Genomic DNA, 18,955 nt, shown 5'->3' on the forward strand with positions numbered 1-18,955 from the left:
ACAACCATGTCTGGCTTGTCCTCAGTTCTTTCTCCTGACGTAACTCACCACTGGCCTGAGGAGATGATGCCTTATGCCACAGTCCCAGAAGTGGTGGCAGGGAGTGGCTGCTAATGCAGTGACAGCTTTGGCTGGGCAAACCGAGGGAAAGGAAGGGGAGGAGTGAGTGCGTTTGCTGCCCTGCTCTGACCAACTCCAGAGAGGAGCCAGGAAGACCCCAGCCCAGGTTGGTCTGTCTGGCTGCAGGATCGGGATGAACCCTAGCAAAGCTGGGTGTGTCTGTCTGTGTGTGTGAAGGCAGAGCTTACAGTCCAGAGGCAGAGATGCTTCTGGGTAAAAGGGAAGTAGCCAATCAACTGGACATGCCTGCCAGGGCTTCGTCTCCCTCATCCCCATGAGGCTCCAGGACAAAAAAAAGGACAAGGCCTAAATTCAGCAGAGAATGGGCCAGCCTGCTCGGCTAGGAAGGGCCAGGCGGTACACTTGTTATAAATGGCCCGTGACAGCAGACCTCACACTCAGCTGGCACTGTGCCCCACTTCCTGTTGAGAAACGGTGGTAGCACTGCCTGGTGAGCCCCCTCCCATGGGGATCCCCCCAACCTAAGTGGTCAGCTGCCCTGTGACATTTCCCTGTGCTCCACCCCCGAGACCTGCTGTCCCTACAGCCTCTGCAAACTTGCACCAAACAGTCCTGGAGGCCCCACCAGAGCCCAACCAAGTAAACAGCTCCCCGCCCCTGCTCCCCTGGGCCACCATCTCCATGCTCGTCACCCAGCTTGGAGCTGCCAGTGCCTCCTGCCCAAGGTCCTGGAGAGGCCATGGTTGTGCAGTGGACAACTCTGCTGGAGTTCAGGGCCATATTTACCCTCCTGACGCTACCTGATGCTGCAGTTCCAGCCAGGCTGCCCCAGCAACTCGAGGAGGAGAAAGCAGGCCCAGCTGGGCCACCGTAGTCTCCTAGCTGCACCCAGGAGGTGCACAGCACACACCTGGAGCTTGACCTTGAGCTTTACCTGTGCCAGGTGAAATCCTTTCCTCCTAACCCCCAGCCCCCCAGGGAGGAACCATTGAAAGAAACCTCTGAAGTATACATAAATTTAACATCTTTTCCTTTTTTTGTGGTGCTAGGGATGGAACCTTGTACCTGAGAATGTTTTAGGCCAGGGCTGCACCACCAAGCCACACGCTTGTATTTGTCGTTTTTGTTTTGCTTCTTGAAACAGAGTCTCACTATGTAGCCCAGGTTGGCCTCAAACTCAGGCTCCTCCTGCCTCAGCCTCCCAATACTGGAATTATAGGCATTTGCCTCCACACCTGGCTTATATTTACCACTTTAGCCTTTAAAATAAAGCAAAATTTGCTTAAGAGAGCAAGGGAAAACCAGATCTTTCATAGCTTCCGTGTGAGGAGGTGGCAGGCAGATGCAGCTTTGCCCCGAGACTAAGGGGCAGGGAGATGAGGAAAGGGGTCCGGAGAGGACGGTGCCAGTCCCCTCTGCCACGTGAGGTTGGAACCATCACTTCCCTTCCTCCGTCATTCTGGCTTCCACTGCACTTCTGTCGCACATACTGTCAGGATTATTTCTGACCCTCGGGTGGGGCCAGCGGCCGGTTCTATGACCATCGCCAGCCAGGGCTGCTGAGTGAGCATTCAAGGCCCACACTGGTGTCTGTCCCTGTTCACTCTGGTCTTCCCCCTCTGCCTACTTTAGAGAAGCCTAAGTCCCCTCCAAACTTCCAGTGCCTTTGGTTGGAGGCAGGAGACCCTGTCCTGCATGCAGTGACTGGTGACCAGCTGGAGTGCGCAGGTGCGGAAGCGTGGAAGGTGACAGTCACTACTCCAAGCCTACAAGACGGTCAGACATCTGTCCTCTGACTCAGTCACAAGTGAGCTAGAGGAGGGACGGATGGACTCCTCCACCACATGGCACTTCTCACCCAGCTCCGAACCTGGAGGCCTCACTTGCGGAACAGCCAGACGGGGCAGTTTTCCATCTCCATTTTTATTGAAATATAAAAAGTGCAAATGGTGAAATACAGGATTGGTGCCAAGGAACTCATTAGGTGTGGATGTGAACACTCGATTCACAGGACCACTGTCCCTGGGTACACTCTAGTGGGGCAGGGGACAGAAGAGATCCTGAAGGCTCCCCAGGAAATGGGGCTGTGAGCAACACTCGATATACAAAGGTGGCAGGGAGCCCAGAGGCCCAGGCCAGCCCCGAGACAGGATGGACAGGAAGCCAGGCCACCAGTCAGTCCAGGAGGATCCCCACAGTACAGGCTGTGCAGGTGTCCTGCCTGGCCCTCGCCGTGGTCACAGGATCACTGTGGTACTTCCCTGCTCCCAGGGCACAAGACTGCAGGGAGAGGTTACCAGCCAGGGAGAAATGAGGAATGTCAACCATCATCGGAGCCCAGGCTTTCTGACAACAATGGTAGGCACCAGACACCCTCGGGGACAATGCTAGGACCCCCTGCCGGGTTTGGTCTATTAGCAAAATCTCTGCCCCTCTAGTGGGTACCGGAGAGCCTCAGCACCAGCCCAGAGTCCCCTGGCTGGAGGAGGAGCCACCATGGAGAGAGGGAGTGTGGCCATTTCCAGTGGACATGGGGACCCTGGGTCCTGCATCCAGGATGCCAGTCCTGACAGAACCAGGGGGTTAGGACCCTGGGAACAGGGCCACTTGGGAAAAGCAGGCCCGGAAAGCAGAAAGCTCCAGCCTGGCATTCCTCAGCTGCAAGGGACCCAGGGCTGAGCCGTGAGCGAGAGGAGAGGCACAGGGGCTGCATCTATGCCATGATATCGTGGGACTTCTAAAGGCAGAGCAATCGGACCCAGACAGGGAAGCGCTGGGGGCATGGCCAGGCCACGCCTCGGAGTTTGGCTGTTCACTCCCCAGCCTTTGGAAAGGTAAGACCATCCCGGTACCAGCCGTAGGCCCAGCCCAGCCAGCAGGGATCTGGTCATCCCACTGCCGGGGAAACAGAGGCAGAAAAAGCAGAAAAGGGGTTACTGAGGTTCAGTCCTTCTCCAGCTGGACCAGCCAAGCCCTGCAGGAGCTGCCCATCCAGAGAGGCAGTGAGAAGTGTAAGGCGAAGACAAATGTCCTAGGGACAGGAGGGCTGGGCAGAGCGGGGGAGTGGTGGTTCCGACAGATTCCGACCCTGGAGGCTTTGCAGCCCATCCTGGGCAGGTGCCCTGCCTCCCCTGAGGCAGAAGCCAGGAGGAAGAGTAGGACGGGATAACAGAAGGGCCGGAGGGCAGGGCTGGGCTCAGAGCCCCCTGGGGTCGGGGCTGGGGAAGAGCTCCCCTTGATGATCCAGGAGGAACTTGGTGAAGGTGTTAATGGGGTTAATGGCCTTAAGGGTGATGGCGGCATCCTTGGCCCACAGCAGGTTAGGGCCGAAAACCACAGCCAGGTTTGTGTTGCTCATCTTGTTCTGGTCGCAGTGGGCAGAAACCTGGGGAGGAAGACGGGGGCTGCAGCTTCAGGGGCACCAGCCCTTCTCCCTCCCAGGCCCCCAGGTGAGCCTTGGGGCGAGGCCTCACCTGCACCAGGAAGGCAGTCAGGAAGCGAAGGACCTGGTAGTTCTCCTCGGGTAGCGTCTGGAGCACTTGCTTCGTCGCCTCCACCCTCTGGCTCTCATCGATGTCTATGAGGAATGGGCCCAGGTCACCCCAGCCCCAGCCCCAGCCCCAGCCCCAGCCCCGAGTGCAGCAGGCTGGCACAGCCAGGAGGGGAGGAGGGAGAGGGACTCACTGAGGAAGCCCACCACGTGGGGGTACAGGTCAAAGGTGAGCAGGGGCTCAGGCAGCTCTCGCAGGAAGGTCTTCAGGATGACGGCAGGCAGGTGCAGCTCATTGTACTGGTTGAAGTCCACGGCCAGGCCTGGGTGGCAGTGGGCAGTCAGGGTAGCCCGGCCACAGCTCCAGCCCGTGCCACCCGCCCCGCTCCTCCTCTGGGACCCAGGATGTGGGCTCAGCCATGAGCAGAGCAGAGCCTCGGGCCCCCACTGGCTGCCCCTTGCCGCTGGATGAGCCGAGCTTGGGGACCCACAGCCCGGCAGACAGGGCAGGCCCGGGACGACCGTGTCGTCAGACACTTGGCCCCAAAACCTCCGATGGAAGGGAATCTGGGCAGCGGAAGGCAGAGAAGTCCCCGGGGTTACACGGGCCGCCCTCCCTCACACACACAGGGCTCGAGCCACCGCCGCTCTCTCACCCATGTTGTACTTGTGCTGCACCTCACGGACCACCTGGGTATTGGCTGACCTCCGGAAGATGCCTTCGGTGGTGAGAGCTGTGGACAGGGCCTGGTGAGTGTCGGGCTTGGCCCGAAGTGTCCCCAGGGCAGCTGGATGGCCACAGTGTGCCCGAGGACCCAGGCTGCGCACTCACCATGGGCCTGCAGGTATGCGACGGTGTCCCTGAGCACGACGGGGATGGGCTCCTGCCCCAGGCTCTTCTCCTGCAGGCTGGGACCAGGGCCATGAGTGGGCTGCAGCCCGGCCTGGCCCTGCACCCCGGCCGCCCACCCGGCATACTCACTGCTGCAACGACACCCCGAACTGCTGGTTGGGCAGAGGCGGCCAAGGAGGCATGGGCTTGGGGGTTGTCGCGGGGCTCTTCTGAGTGGACTTGAGGAAGTCATCGTACCTAGGGCAGACGGATGAGCGTCAGGGCCTGTCTGGCTCTGTGTTCTCACAGCTGAGTTTCTCAGGCCTTTGCTACTGAAGTTTTATACAGGTTATTTCATGGACTCTCAGAGCACCCCTATGTCATGCTCTACACAAGAAAACAAACACTGAGGGGACCCGGTCACCGGGGCAGGGCTGTAGCTCAGCAGTAGAGCGCCTGCCTCCCATGACCATAGGCCAAGAGATTCAGTCTCCTGGCAGTGACAGACATGGGGTTTGATTTTGCTGTCCGATCTATTTGCTATCCTGCAATCCCACCACTCAGAAGGCTGAGACAGGAGGATCGCCACAAGTTGGAGGCCAGCCTGGGCTACATAGAGAGTTCCTATCTCAAAAAACACCCCAAATCAAAAAAGCCCAAGCCAAGTGAATGAATAATGAATGATGACATTTGTTTCGGCCCAGTAGCCAAGGCTCCCCTCGGAGTCCAACCCCCTGGTGGCTCATCCTGCCCCCCATGGTGCACGCCCAACTCACTTGAGCACTTGGCGGGGGATCCCCAACTGCTCCAGCTTCAGGTGCTCACTGAGCTCGCTCAGGTAGTTCGCATAGAGGATCTTCCGCCCAAACTTCAAGCTTCGAAGGAAGAAAGGACCTGGTCAGGGGTTGTCAGGGTGGGGCCTCCTCAGGCCCCTGCTCAGGCCCCAAGGGACACGGGGACACCACCTGCCCCCTGGGCCACTCACCTAATGAGGGGCCTGAAAAGGATGAGCAGGGTTTTGACGAATACAGTGGGGTGCACAATGTACAGGGCCTTGATGTTCTTCTTGTACCTGTGGGGGCAGCGCAGGGAGTGGAGAGGGGGAGGGGAGGGCAGTCGGGGCTGCTTTGTCTTTTTTTTTTCTTTTTTTGAAACAGGGCTATGTAGCCTAGGCTGGCCTGGAACTCACAGCGATCCTCCTGCCTCAGCCTTCTCAGCACCAGGATCACAGGCGTGCGCCGCCACGCCCAGCTTAGAGCTGGTCCTGGCGGGCCCAGGAGGTAAGGCCGCTGCTGCTCCATTCTCAGAGGCTAAGCCACGTGAATGATCGCAAAGAATAACCTAGCCCTTCCTACTTCAGGTTCTCTCGTGCACCCTGGAGGGGGGCGGCCCAAGCAGGGGCGTCCCGGGCCCCGGCCCCACCCACTTGCGGTCGAACTCTCGGTAGGCATCGCGCAGCCAGCTGAGCGAGGGCTTGTTTTCGCTGGTCAGGCCATGGTGCAGGTAGAGCAGCGTGTAGTCGCTCTCCACGTACTGGTCCAGCGTGTGCTTCAGGTACCTGCGGGGGAGGGGGCGCTCAGACGGGGCGGGCGGAGAGGAGCGGGCCCTCCGGTGTCCATCCTGGCCCAGCGCCCTGAGGAGGAGGCCCCGGCCCGGCTCGAGGGATGACGGTAAGGCAAGGTTTTGCTGAGCCTTTAAATTGCCCAGGCAGTGTTTAAACTTGTGACCCTCCCGCCACAGCCCCCAGAGTGCGGGGATCCCAGGCGTGCGCCACAGCGCCTGGCTACCCGCTCTCATTGGTGAGCACGACTACAAGTCCGGAGACCTGGACATCAGCGGAGCCTCCTACTACGACTTGCCTTTCGGTAAAAAGGGAATGAAGGGCACTTGCCCCGGGGACTGCCCCAGGCGGTAACAACAGGAAGTCACATCCCTGCGGGAGTTCAGTGTCAGCCCAGCACCCGGCCTCCACCTCACCCCGTCTTACAGGAGGGCACTGAGCAGAGAAGTCCACACAGCACCCGAGCCGCTCGGAAGCCTAACCCTAACCCTGACTTTGGGACAATGAATTTCACAGCGGGCTCTGGAGCAGGCTGTAAACAAGGTGTCCTGAAGCTTCGGGCACTAGGTTTTCAGTGGCCTGAGGAGCCACCCTGCAGGCTCCTCCTGCTCACAACACGGTGTCCACTCCCAACACAACACATTCACACGGGAGCCCAGAGGGGAAGAAGGGTTAAGGGAGGGAAGGAAATTGGGGAAAAAAGAATCAAGAGCTATCTCAGACAGGTACAAACTTCCTATGATGAATGTGATCGTTATGTGTGTCTAAAGTGTACCAATAAAATTAAAAGAAAAAAAAAGCCCAGAGGGAAGCCAGGTGTGGTGGCACATGCTTGTGATTCCAGCACTTAGAAGCTGAGGCAGGAGGATCACCTCAAGTTCAAGGCCAGCCTGGGCTACATAGTAATACCCTATCTCATAAAATCAACCAAAAAAAAAATTGGTAGGTTATAGTGAAAACAGATACTTCATCCACTGAGAAATGTAATTTATTTTTTGGTACTGAGGATTGAACTCAGGACCTTGCGCTTTCAAGGCAGGCATCGGAACCACTGAGCCAAATCCCTGGCCTTTTTTTTTTTTTTTTTTTTGAGAGTGTTGTGCTGTACAGTTCAGGCTGGCCTTGAATGCACTATGTAGCCCAGGCTGACCTGGAACTCATGGTAGTCCTCCTGACTCAGCCTCCTGAGTGCTGGGATTACAGGCTTGTGCCACTACACCTGGCCACATGTTGTAATTTTTTGAAGGTATTTAAGTAGTAATTACCAGAAGCTACAAAATGTTCATACTCTTTTAGCCTGTAAAAATATGCCCAGGAGTTTATACTAAGGAAATACCCAACCGAGAGCTACAAGAAGGGAGCAGAGAGGAAAAGGGAAGGGGAAGTAAAAAGATGTGTTATGTCAGTGCACCAACCCGCCACAAGGAATGTCATCATAGTGTACTGCAAATATGCACTTACAATTTTTTTAACTTGTTTTGTTTTGTTTTGTTTTTTTGTTTTTGGTACCAGGGATCAAACTCGGGACCTTACACTTTCGAGGCAGGCGCTGGAACCACTGAGCTAAATCCCCGGCTCTACAATTTTTTTAACTTAAAAAAAAACAAAGATGAACAGAACATCTTGGTAGGTGGCTATTCAATCTAGACTTTCATGATGGAGCAAGACCAGGCGGCAAGCTAGCTGTCCAACATGAGGGGCACCCAGAAACAGGGCCGCTCCCGGGACACTGCAGCAGACAGGAGACCGTGAAGGCCGCCGAAAGACAGTGGCCACCGGAGATGAAAATGGAGGAGCAAAGGATCTGCAGCCATGGGGCACGGCGCGGGTGTCCAGCCTGGAAACTCACCAGAAGCTGGGCACCGTGGGAGGACATGTAGTCCCACCTCTCAAAAAAACACAGTAAAGGAAAAGGAAAGCTGGACACAGTAGCACATGCTTATAATTCCAGCCTCTTAGGAGGCAAGAGGCAAGAGGACCACAGGCTCAAGGACAGCTTGGGCAACTTAGTGAGACTTTGTTAAAGGAAAGAAGAGAAAGAAAGAGGAAGAGACAAAATCCTAGCAAATTTACAATTTGGTCACTTTTCTGTCTGCATCTTATATGTCAAAAAATGTTTAGGTTTTTTGTTTGTTTTTTAAGATACAGTCTCACTATATAGTCCAGGCTGGCTTTGAGCTCACCATGTAGCCTAGGCTGGCCTTGAACTCACAGTGATCCTCCTGCCTCAGCTTCTCAAGTGCTAGGATTACAGGCAAGTGCCACCATGCCTGGCAATAAAATGTTTTTTAGGGCCGGAGATTTAGCCCAGTGGTTCCACCACGTGCCTCACAAGCACAAGGACCCAAGTTTGATCCCTGGTACCCCCCCAAAAAATTAAAAAATAAAATGTTTTTTAAAGAATGTCTTTGAGGAATGTTTTATGCCCAGAAGACTAAATGTCTTATAAAATAAACAACTATGGAATTCCATGTATGTTACAGAAAACAAAACAGGAAGTGAATATAGCAATTTTTTTCTTTTGGTACTGGGGATTGAACTCAGAACGTTTGCACTTGCCAGGAAGGGGTGGTACCACTGAGCTATATGCCCGGCCCAGCAAAATATTAAAAGTGGTTTTCACTCCAAGTGGTAAGTTTGCAGGAGCTTTTTTTAAAATAGTTATCTATTTTTTCATAGCTGCTTACATTTTCCTAACCTCTCAAAAATATAATACTTTGAAAATGTAAACAGTGGCATTTCATGTATCTTATCTACTGGAGGGGACTCAATTCTATGTGTGTGTGCCGTGCGCAGAGAGTGGCAGGTGGGGACAGAGCATGAAGCCCGGAAGAGATGGAAGCCCGAAGCAGTGAGGAAGAACCCAGCAGTTTCCCTCTGCTGCCTGCGATCTGGATGCTTCCCCTCCCTGCCCCTGACTTCCGCCCACCAGAAGTGCTATCTGGCTAGGAGTCTGTCACCTGGCTCAGCAGACACCTAAGGCAGTGATCAGCCATGCCTGGGCCGAGCTTCTCAGCCTGTTTCTGGCTGGGCCCGTGGTGGCCTGGATAGGACTCTGCTTGCCCCTTGTGAGCAGCAGGAGGAAAGGAAGGAGGAGCAGGAGAAAAAGCTCTCATGGGCCCAGTGGGTGTGATGGCTCACACCTGTCATCTCTGCACTCTGGAGGCTGAGGCAGGAGGATCGCTAGGAGGTCAAGGCTACCCTGGCCTTCATAGTGAGACCCTGTCTCAAAAAACAAAGACAAACCAACTCACAGCCTTGCTGGCCCTGGCTCTTAGCCCGGCCCAGCTGAGAGAACCAAACTTGGGCGTCAGCACTTTTGCTGTCCCTGAACCCACCCCGGCCCTGCACACTCACAACCCTACGGGATCCCAAAGAGGTGCTTCAGGCAGCATGGAGACGTTAAATTTCCGCTAAGGTAGGAGAGAAGAAATAAAATACAGGTAGAAGGGGAACAAGGACATCATAATGAAAATTGTACTTTTTAATATTTTTGAGACAGGGTTTTGCTATGTAGCCCAGGCGGACCTTGAACTGGCAGTGATCCTCCTGCCTCAGCCTCCCAAGTGCTGGTATTCCAGTCATGGGCCACCACGCCTGGCTCCTGTCTCAAAATTTTAAAAAAAAAATTAAAAAGGGCTGAAGATGTGGCTCAGTGTGAAGGCCTTGGTTTCAATCCCCAGTACTACAAAAAAAAAGGCGGTGACTCACGCCCTGGGACAGCAGGCCCGTCCCTGCTGAGTAATGGGCAGTTATCAGAAGGCATCGTTACCAGCCTGTGCCCAGCCTTCGGACTTGTGTTAGGAGCTGGCTCTGCTGCATATGCTTCTCCAACAGAAACCACTGGTCCCAAGTTTAAAGCACAAGGGCATAACAGAGTGGGGGTGGGGTGGAGTAAAAAGAATTCCACCGTGTTGTGCACAGATAGATTCCCCACAGGAATGTGATCATTGTGCACTGCAAATGCACACTAATAAGCCAGGTGTGGTGGCGCATGCCTGGAATACCAGCACTTAGGAGGCTGAGACAGGAGGATTGCTACAAGTTTAAAACTAGCCTGGGCTACACAGTGAGTTCAAGGCCAACCTGTATGGCATAGCAAGACCCTGTCTCAAAAAACCAAAAAAAAGGGCCAGGGATTTAGCTCAGTGGTTCTGCTGCCTGCCTTGCAATTGCTAGGTCCCGAGTTCAACTGAAGTACCAAAAATAAAAAAGCACTAATAAAAAGTTTTTAATAGAATAACACCTCTTATCAATAATTATGAATATAAGTGATAAACGTACCACATCAGAAACACCATATAATCATATGGACAGTAATTTTCTTTTTGAGACAGGATCTCAGTATGTAGACCAGGCTGGCCTGGAACTCCTGACAATCTTCCCTCCTCAGCCTCTCGAGTGCTGGGATCGCAGGTGTGCACCACCAAGCCCAGCTTGGTATGTCACTTTTCAAGGTGTTTTTACACACGCCCCCCCCCCCATGAGGAGAGGACCGCACTCTCAGCCCTCCTGAGAGGTGAGGGGAGGTTCAGAGACCCCTGCCACTGTCACACTGTTTCCAGGACTAGGAAGCAGCTGACTCCCGTCCCCATGGGAAGAGGGGAGCACAAGAGAGGGGCAGCAGAGTGAGGGACTCACCCCAGGAGCTTGCTGTGGTCCAGCTGGTGGCTGGGCGGCATCCGGCAGGCACTGAACACAATGATCTTCCTCCCGTACTTGTCATCTCCTAGGTGTGGACAGAGACAGCAGTGTGCGGGTGACAAACCAGGAAGGGACCAAGGGGCTTCACGGGCCACCTTGGAGACCTGTGCCAGGGAGGACCCCCACATCTACCTCTGGGAAGCCACCTGCCTCCAGGTTGGGCCACTTAGGGAAGGAAGAGGGGCTAAGCAGGCCAAGGTAGCGCACACCTGCAAGTCCAGCACTCTGGGAGGCTAAGGCAGGAGGATCATCGTGAGTTCAAGGCCAGCCTGGACTACATAAGGAGATCCTGTCTCAAAAAATAAAGAAAAGAGGGCTGGGGATTTAGCTCAGTGGTTCCACCACCCACCTCGAAAGCACAAGGTCCTGAGTTCGATCCCTGGTACCAAAAAAAAAAAAGAGAGAAGGGACAAGTTACTTCCAGGGCCACTGGGCCAGGGTACAGAAGACAGCACCAGCTTCTCGGGCATCACAGCTGTCGGAAATAAGCCACGAGCCCCGTGGGGCTGCCAGGAAGAAACACATAGGTCTCCCTGGAATGCAATCCCGCTGGGCCGTAGGAAGGAAGTTATACATGACCTGGCAAGGGTAGGTGGCCTGGCAGCACCGAGCTACGTGACAGCAGCCAGGTCCCGTTCCAGTCTCCACCCAGAAAACAGCCTGGCTCTGCCGCCCTTAAGGCCTGGCCGCTGCCTCCTCCAATGCTCAGGTGTCACCTGGGGCCAGAGAGGCTCTGTTCCCCCACCTGCCCCAAGTCTGTGCCCTGGGCCTGGAAATGTCCCTTACACCTCTGGGAGTCCCACCCTTCTCCCCCACAGCGGCCAAGCTGCCCCTTGTCATGGCTCCTGGTGTAAAACCCTCCATCTCTGCCATGACACAGACTCCTGTGTAATTAACTGTTCATGGTGTTTTCCTCCTCCAGTACTGGGGACTAAACCCAGGACCTGTGCAGTGAATATATCCCCATCCCTTTCTTAATGAGACAGGGTCTCGCTAAGTTGCTAAACTGCCCAAGTTAAGCCAGCCTTGAGATCCTCCTGCCCCAGCCTCCCATGCTGCTGGGTCTACACGTGTATACCACCATGCCTAGCTTGTTTATGCCCTTGTCTCCTACAGGTTCACCAGCGGCTCAAAGACAGGGACTGTGTCTCATCTGTCTGCATCTCTAAGGTTGCTCAGCACATGGGAAGTATTCAAAAAGTATCCACAGCTGAGTGCAGTGGCACCTGCCTATAGATCCAGCTATTCAGGAAGCTGAGGCAGGAAGATCACTTGATCCACTAAGGCTGAGACCAGCCTGGACAACAAAGTGCGCCCCTGTCTTAATAGCAAGTGTTGTCACCGAGACATGGCCTGTACAGCTACGATTCTGTTCACCTTTGTTTTAGGTAACCAATTGGCTTCTACTGACAGTGATAGCCCCAAACCCCGGACAGAATTTCTGCAGGCCAAAGTGCAGAGTCCTTCCCTGGCTGGTGTGGAGGGTCCTTGGGGGCCAACCGCTCCCTTCCTGGACCAGGTCCTGAGGCTCTGGCTTATCTCCAGGGCCACTTGCCTGCCCCGATTCGATTCCCACTGCCTGGCAGGCAGAGGACAAAGGGTTCCATGGCCAGGTGCAGGTGCCACGCACCCCGCCTGGGCACAGGAGCTGCCTGCAGTCTGGGAACAGCTCGGGAGTGAGGGGCTTGGGAAAGACTCTCTAGCCCCTGCCCAGCCGAAGGGCAGCTCTCACTGGCCAGCAGCTCCAGGGACTCGGCCCAGGCAGAAGTCTGCGAGCTCCTGGAGCCCTGGATGGACAGAGGCAGTGGTGGTTAAGGAAGTAGGTCAGAAAAGGGACATCCTGGGTCCACAACTAGGGCTCTGTGAATGGGCTCACAGGCCTAACTCCATGGTAGCACGTGAAAAATATTACATATATGCATGTTGTTTTCTAGAAAAAGATTCACACCCTGAAGCCAGGTGTGGTGGTGCACACCTGTGATCTCAGCACTTGGAGTCTGAAGCAGGAGGATCACCTCAAGTTCATGGCCAGCCTGAGCTACAAATGATGCCTTGTCTCAAAAACCAAAACCAAACCAAACAAAAGGGCTCAGAGGACAGGACTCCTAGACACCAAGGACTGAGGGTTTGGGCACCTTAGCAGGTAGCCCCTGCCCTCCCACTGCCTAAAGCAGGGTATCATCAGCCAAGGCTGGTGGCCCATCATTCCCAGCAAGTGGGGTGGCAACAGCGATGATGCAAGCAGACAAAAGGAGACGTGGGACTCCCAGCCCAACCTTGCTTGGAAAGGGCCGGATTCTACCTTGTAGACTTAAGGCGAGACACAGCTGGCAGCAGTGTCAACAGAGCAGAGCATGGGGAGGGGCACTGCGACAGCCCCTGAGAGCCAGCCCCTGCATTCCCCGGATACCAGCGGGCCTTTCAGGCCTCTCGTGTTAATCAGCAACAGGACTGCTCCTCTCAGCCAGGCCTCCCCAGCTGCCCTCAACCTGCAGAACAGGACGGGGCAGTGCAGCGGCTGCTCCAGCCCAAGCAGTTTGCTAAGTTGTTAGGTTGGCAGTTGTGATCAAACTTTCAAATGCCGCAAATGCTGGCCGTCTTTCCCCTCTCCAGACAGCCTTCCTGGAAACATTTCCCAGCACACAGAAGGGACCTGCCCGGACCATCTGACCAAGGAGTGTGACAGCCACTGCACTGGGGGCGGCACAGGCTGCGGAGGAGTCAGGACGGAACTCACTCTCCCTTCCCACAAGGGCTCTTGCCCCAGTTTCTTTTCTGGTTTTTTTTTTCTTTCTTTTCTTTTTCTCTTTTTTGAGACAGTTTTGCTATTGTAGCTCAGCCTGGCCTTGAACTCGCCATGCAGCCCAGTCTGGCCTTGGATCCTCCTCCTGCTTCGGTCTCCTGGGTGCTGGGATCACAGGTATGAGCCCTCGCCAGGCTAGGACCCCGTGTCTGTCCCCAGGCAGCCTCCTCCCCACCCTGCCTCCCATAAACTCTGCCGTTCCCAGTTTCCAGGCAACACCACTCCCTGCTCCCAACCCTGGAGAGCAGGACCTGATCCCCAGCCGAGGCGCAGCCCTGAGAGGCCAATCACAGGGCTGGACTGACATCATCAACCTCGGCCTTGGCACACCCTGGGGAAAGCCAGGGCCCTTCTGAAGCACTGTGGGCTCCCAGGGACATTCCACCAGCCCCCCAGCCGCAGGTCAGGGTCAGCCTGTCCCCTGCTTACACCTGCTGGCTCACAGCAGCCTCTTCCAATAGCAAAAGCTTCCTCACATCCCAGGGAGGGGGCCCTGCATCCCTCCTCCTGGAGGGATGGAGAAGCTGACAGCAGGGCAGGGCAGGGCAGGGCAGGGCAGGGCAGGGCAGGGCAGAGGTGGGAGGGCGGGGCTGAGGGCGGGGAGAGGACTGGACAAGGGGAAAGGAACAGCCACTTATTTAGGGCCAGCAAAGTCCTGGCTCCAAGCTAGGCCCTGACACATTGTCATTACTGTGAACCTCGCTGGGACCCCACTGGGACCAAAAGCCAGTGCTGTGTGAGTGTGACTTCGAAGTCTCCAGGGACCATCTCCAGAAGGAGATGTGGGTCTCGAGGCAGGAAGTGGTGGGCACAATCAGCTCTGTGCTTGCGGGAAAGGTCTGTGGCCTCAGGAGCCTCGAGGCTGGGGTCAGGCCACAGGGTGGGGGTCAGAGTATCCCTGTCCCCGCCTCTGGAGTCAAATGGTGAGGAAAGAGGGGAGGCCCTGGGCCCATTCACCTGCCACCTCCACGATCTGGTGCCGGGCGATGTCGTAGTAAGGGTCGTCCCACTTCAGGTGTGTGACAGGCTCTGGAGAGCTGCTTTTGGAGTCATCTGAGGAGGACAGCAGGGTTGGGCACAGGGCATCACCCCACCTTGTAAGCCTGGCCCTGGCCCACCCAAGGTGTAGCTCCGAGTGCCCCCTGCCCCCAGGCACTCCCCGAGGTGCCCACCTGACTTGGGGAAGTCAGGCATGTCATCCGAGGGCCAGTTCTTCTCATCGATGGAGGCCAGCTTGAGCTGGTTCAGGCTGGGGTCGTCGAGGGTCAGGTCATCCTGCAGCTCGGAGAGTGGGTCCATGGCTGAGTCCACAGCAGAACCTGAGACAAACCTGGGGAGGCGGGGTCAGAGCCAGTGACATCTCTGTCACCTTGCAGAACCCAACAGCGGTCCCACTGCCGCACTCCTCCCTCTCCTGGCTCCCCATCCCTGTTCCTCAGCGCTTCTCCAAAGCTCCATGAGCACGATGCCAGAAAAGGCAGCTGGCAGAGGAGGGTGGCGCATCCGGCACCTCGCTCCAGGCCCTCGGTGGGGTGGGAAGCCTGTGCCAGGCCCGCACTGCCTGTCGCCCACCTGTCCTCACCATGCAGTCCCTGCTGCAGAGGGTGAGGCACACACCCTCTCCTCCGCAACCTGGAGCACAGAAGCCTCCCAGATCCCAGCAGTTATAGGCTCAGAGATGTTACAAGAATCTAGGATCTCCAAGCCGGGCCTGGTGGCGCACGCCTGTACTCCCAGCACTTGCAAAGCTGAGGCAGGTGGATTGTTCTGAGTTTGAGGCCAACTTGGGCTATATAGTGAATTCAAGGGCAGCCTGAATTACACAGCGAGACCCTGTCTCACAAAACCAGAAAGTAGGGCCGGGGATTTAGCTCAGTGGTGCTGTGCCTGCTTTGCAAGCACAAGGTCCTGAGTTCGATCCCCAGCACTGAAAAAAACAAAAAAAGAGAGAAAGAGCAAACCAGAAAGAATCTAAGGGTCTCCAAAGGCCATGTCTGAAAAAGGCCAGCGATGGGCCTTGCTACTCCACCCCTTCCCATGGCCCAAGGAAAAGGAGGTGACCAGAGATGACAGGGTCCCAGAAAAGCAACTAGGTTGTGGACCCAGCAGCAGGGGATGGGATCTGCCTGCCAGTACCTCTCTTAGCCTCTTAGCCTGGGGGAGGGGAGACGCTGGCATTGAGGCAGGAAAGGCAACAGATCGCCCTCCAGACAGGGAGGCACTGTGGGGAAGTGTGGAGTGAGGAGCAGAGGGTGGATGGCAGAACAGCCTGCAGGGAGGGAAAAGGAACCAGGTTTCCCCATCCCGGGACTTGGAGGCAGGAAGGAGCACCCCTGCACCTCCTGTACCTCCACAGGCTCACCAGAAGGCAGGCAAAGGGCGCTTTCAATTCAACCCCACTGCCCAAGCCCAGAGAGGAGGCTGCTCGAGAGCCTGCTGCATTCCTGGAGCCCCGAGAATGACATATATGGTCAGACTCTGAGGGCAGATAGATAGGGACAGCAGACAGGATGCGGCGAGCAGGAGGGAGGCGGCACAGCTGCCACCCAGAGCGGCCTCTGCCTCTGGCTGAGGTCACACAACAACCTCCTGCACACATCCCGGCCCAGGATTCGGACAGCGGACTGGCTCCCTGTGCCTAGCAACAAGCACCCTGTCACCCGGGCAACCACTGAGTCAGTGGGAAGAGCTGTTTCAAGCTCCCAGCCAAAGCCAAGCAGACACATGGCAAGAAGCCTCTTCTTCTCTCTCTCCGTCTCCCTTGGCCTAATCCACCACCCTTGCTTTCTGACAAAGCATAGGCCCCTTGCCAAGGACACCAGGATGGCCCTGTCACATTCAGGGATGTATTTCCCTGGTAAGCACTTTTGGGCCCTCACCTCAAAGCCCAGCTCCCTTTTCTTTTTTTGAGACAGGATCTTGCTATGTAGCCCAGGCTGGCCTTGAACTTGCCAGGATCCTCCTGCCTCAGCCTCCCAAGGGCTGGGACTGCAGGTGTGCACCACACACCACCAGGAGAGCTCCCTCACCCTTCAACCCTCCACCCTCAAACACAGTATTAAGGAGAGGGCCAGGGATCTAGCTCAGTGGTTCCACTGCCTGCCTCGCAAGTGCAAGGACCCGAGTTCGATCCCTGGTACCAAAAAAGAAACACACCAAACACAGTATTAAGGAATCCACGGTGACCCATCTTCCACTCCTTCTCTGTTCACCCAGGAGGCTGTGAGGGCAGCTGAGGGGGCTCCCAGGCAAGAAGGGAACAGAATCCAGCTCAAAGCAATCTCCCCAGGCCTGAGCCCTTGCCCCATCCATCCCACTCTGGCACTGCCCAGCACCAGCCCCACTCACTGCTATCCCAGAGAAGTCTTTCTGCTCGCAGCAGGCAGTGGAAGACTTGGCTTCCGGTATAAGGAGAACTGGGTTATGGTCCTGCCTAAACCCAAGATGTGCAAAAATTCTGGCCAGTCCTTTTCCTATCTGAGCCTAAATATCCTCATCTGTACAAGCAAAGGTTCCTCCCAGAAATACAATTCTCCAGTGTTGAGAATTACTTGTGCTGAAGTGAACAGGACTAGAAGCAGTAGCTAGGAGCTGAGCTATATGTAAGGGAGAAGGAAAGAAGGAAACCATAAAAAAGGGAGCGGGAGCTGGGCGTGGTGGTGCAGCACGCCTGCAATCCCAGTACTCTGGGAGGCTGAGAGAGGAGAAACTCAAGATTGAGTCCAGCCTGGGGAACTTAGTGACTTAGCAATTTAAAGAAAAAGGGTTGGGGATGTATGTAGCCCAGTGGGAAAGCCCTGGGTTCAATCCCTATTAACACACACACAGACACACACACATACACACAGAATAATTTTTTTTTTAAAGAGAGCTGAACTCAAACTCCACTTCTTTTCCACTAACTTCTCTATTCAGTAAGTTCTTTCAGATCTAAACTCTCCCCTCACCTCCAAAAACCTCCTTTTCCAGTGTAATCACAGTGGTTCCCCCCTCCTGGCCATACTGGCTTCTCTCACACCACCTCCAGCCCACAGCTGTGGCCTTTTTCTGATCCAGAAGTGCAGCTCCCATTGGCTAGGAGGGCGAGGGAAGCCAGGGCAAAGAGGTTCTACAATAAAGAACAAAATTGAAGCAGCTACCAGAGACAGTGACCAACAGCACGTTCTGCTCTGAGCAAAACGCTTCTTATACCATCTATCTTTACAAAAATCTCTGACAGTCATGTTAAGCAGAGGTTTCAACGTTTGGGACATGGAGGACTTTTCTGAAATTCTGATATTTGTGGACTTCTTCCTGAAGAAAAATTGGTAGATGTATGGAATCTTCAATGCAGTTTTAAGAATCATTGTTGGTAGAGCTCTTGTATTGAATGCATGAGGCCCTGAGTTTGACAGCACTGAAACAAATAAATAAACAAACAAAAACCTATCCAGAATAATGCCTGGCACAGAATAGATGCTTGGCCATTAGCTGACCAAATGAATTAACTCTTTTTCCTAAGTGGAGAAGGGAACCAACATTTGTTGAGGGCCTATAGAGCACCATGCACTTGGCATAAATGACTAACTTCACAGCACAACTGGTCTAGCATATAATATGCCCACTTTACCGTTTGGGGAAAGTAGGTGCAGAAAAAACAAGCAAACTGCTGAAGGTTATACAACCCTCAGAGGCAAGATTTTAATCCATGCCTGTCTCGGGTGGTCTTTTTGTGCAAGTCAAACCCTCCACAATTCCGTGACTGTCATTCACGCGATTCTCGAGGTTCAAAGTGTGCCACAAAAGGGCAAATACAGCCTCTCCCTAATTTTCCTTTGTGCAGAACACAACACGAAATAGTATTCTCTGGCATTGCAATCGGCCTTCCAGTCGTGGGCCCGTAATTACAAAAATGTAGTTTTTTTAAAAGTCCGGATTGGGTGTAATTATTTCATTTCACAAATTAAGAAAGCGCAGTCTAGTAAGTGGCAGGCTGCTACACTCCCCCAGATCTCTCCTCAGTGCTTTGCCAGACCGCATCCGAGAAACTTCTCCCTCCCACGGGCTTGCTTCTGACAGCCAGTGGCCTGGCCTCTGCCCTGCGGAGGGCGGGAAGATGTCAACGCAACGGGCTGTCTTCTGGGGCAGGCGCCAAAGTGGGACAGGATCCCCAGCGGCCAAAGGCCAGGGCCTCAGGCCCGATTCCACCCCCGCGCCCCCTCCTCGGATCCGCTGGGGTCTTCCCCGTCCGGACCCCATCCTTTCGCTCAGCCAGACCAGTTCCTTCCCTTCCCCCACCCCACCGGGAGACCCCGCGCCATGCAGCTCACCGAGCTCGGGCGCTGCTCTCGCTGCCACGCCTGTCAAAGCTCTGCAAACATCCGGCTCCGCAGTGGAACGGGAACCGCCCCCTCCAGGCTCCTCACTTCCCAACCACTTCCGCCACACCTCCAACCTACTTCCGGCTCGCTGCCAGTCCAAACTTGGCCTTTCCAGGAGCCACGC

The 18,955-nt window shown here is 55.2% G+C and overlaps 1 protein-coding gene across 2 annotated transcripts; it reads right to left on the minus strand.

Moving 5' to 3' along the window:
• Window positions 1-1,985: 1,985 nt before the first annotated feature.
• On the minus strand, window positions 1,986-18,907 carry Arhgap1 (Rho GTPase activating protein 1). Of its 2 annotated transcripts, XM_087205068.1 has the most exons (14): window positions 18,781-18,851; window positions 17,419-17,579; window positions 14,644-14,801; window positions 14,429-14,524; window positions 10,606-10,693; window positions 5,830-5,961; window positions 5,389-5,475; window positions 5,180-5,278; window positions 4,554-4,661; window positions 4,404-4,480; window positions 4,228-4,305; window positions 3,766-3,894; window positions 3,555-3,658; window positions 1,986-3,466 (listed from the first exon to the last, which is right to left on the minus strand). In XM_087205068.1, the coding sequence occupies exons 3-14, from the start codon at window positions 14,768-14,770 to the stop codon at window positions 3,278-3,280; spliced, it is 1,314 nt and encodes a 437-aa protein (XP_087061194.1). In that variant the 5' UTR covers window positions 14,771-14,801; window positions 17,419-17,579; window positions 18,781-18,851; the 3' UTR covers window positions 1,986-3,277. The 2 variants fall into 2 exon arrangements, with proteins under 2 accessions (XP_087061194.1, XP_004851962.1); XM_004851905.4 differs by lacking the exon at window positions 17,419-17,579 and having other exon boundaries at window positions 18,781-18,907.
• Window positions 18,908-18,955: the final 48 nt, after the last annotated feature.

The sequence above is a fragment of the Heterocephalus glaber genome, unplaced genomic scaffold, assembly GCF_053883595.1.
Source record: "Heterocephalus glaber isolate CG9 unplaced genomic scaffold, H.glaber_assembly_v1.0 deba00000594, whole genome shotgun sequence".
Taxonomy (NCBI): Eukaryota; Metazoa; Chordata; class Mammalia; order Rodentia; family Bathyergidae; genus Heterocephalus; species Heterocephalus glaber.

Bases quoted from the DNA above. Each gene is read 5' to 3' on its own strand.
- Arhgap1 (XM_004851905.4), bottom strand. From the start codon at position 14,770: ATGGACCCACTCTCCGAGCTGCAGGATGACCTGACCCTCGACGACCCC. The intron at 5,962-10,605 runs GTGAGTCCCTCA...CCTCCCCCGCAG, and splicing joins GACCACAGCAAGCTCCTGGG to GTACCTGAAGCACACGCTGG. The intron at 3,895-4,227 runs GTGAGAGAGCGG...ACTGCCACCCAG, and splicing joins GCAGCACAAGTACAACATGG to GCCTGGCCGTGGACTTCAAC.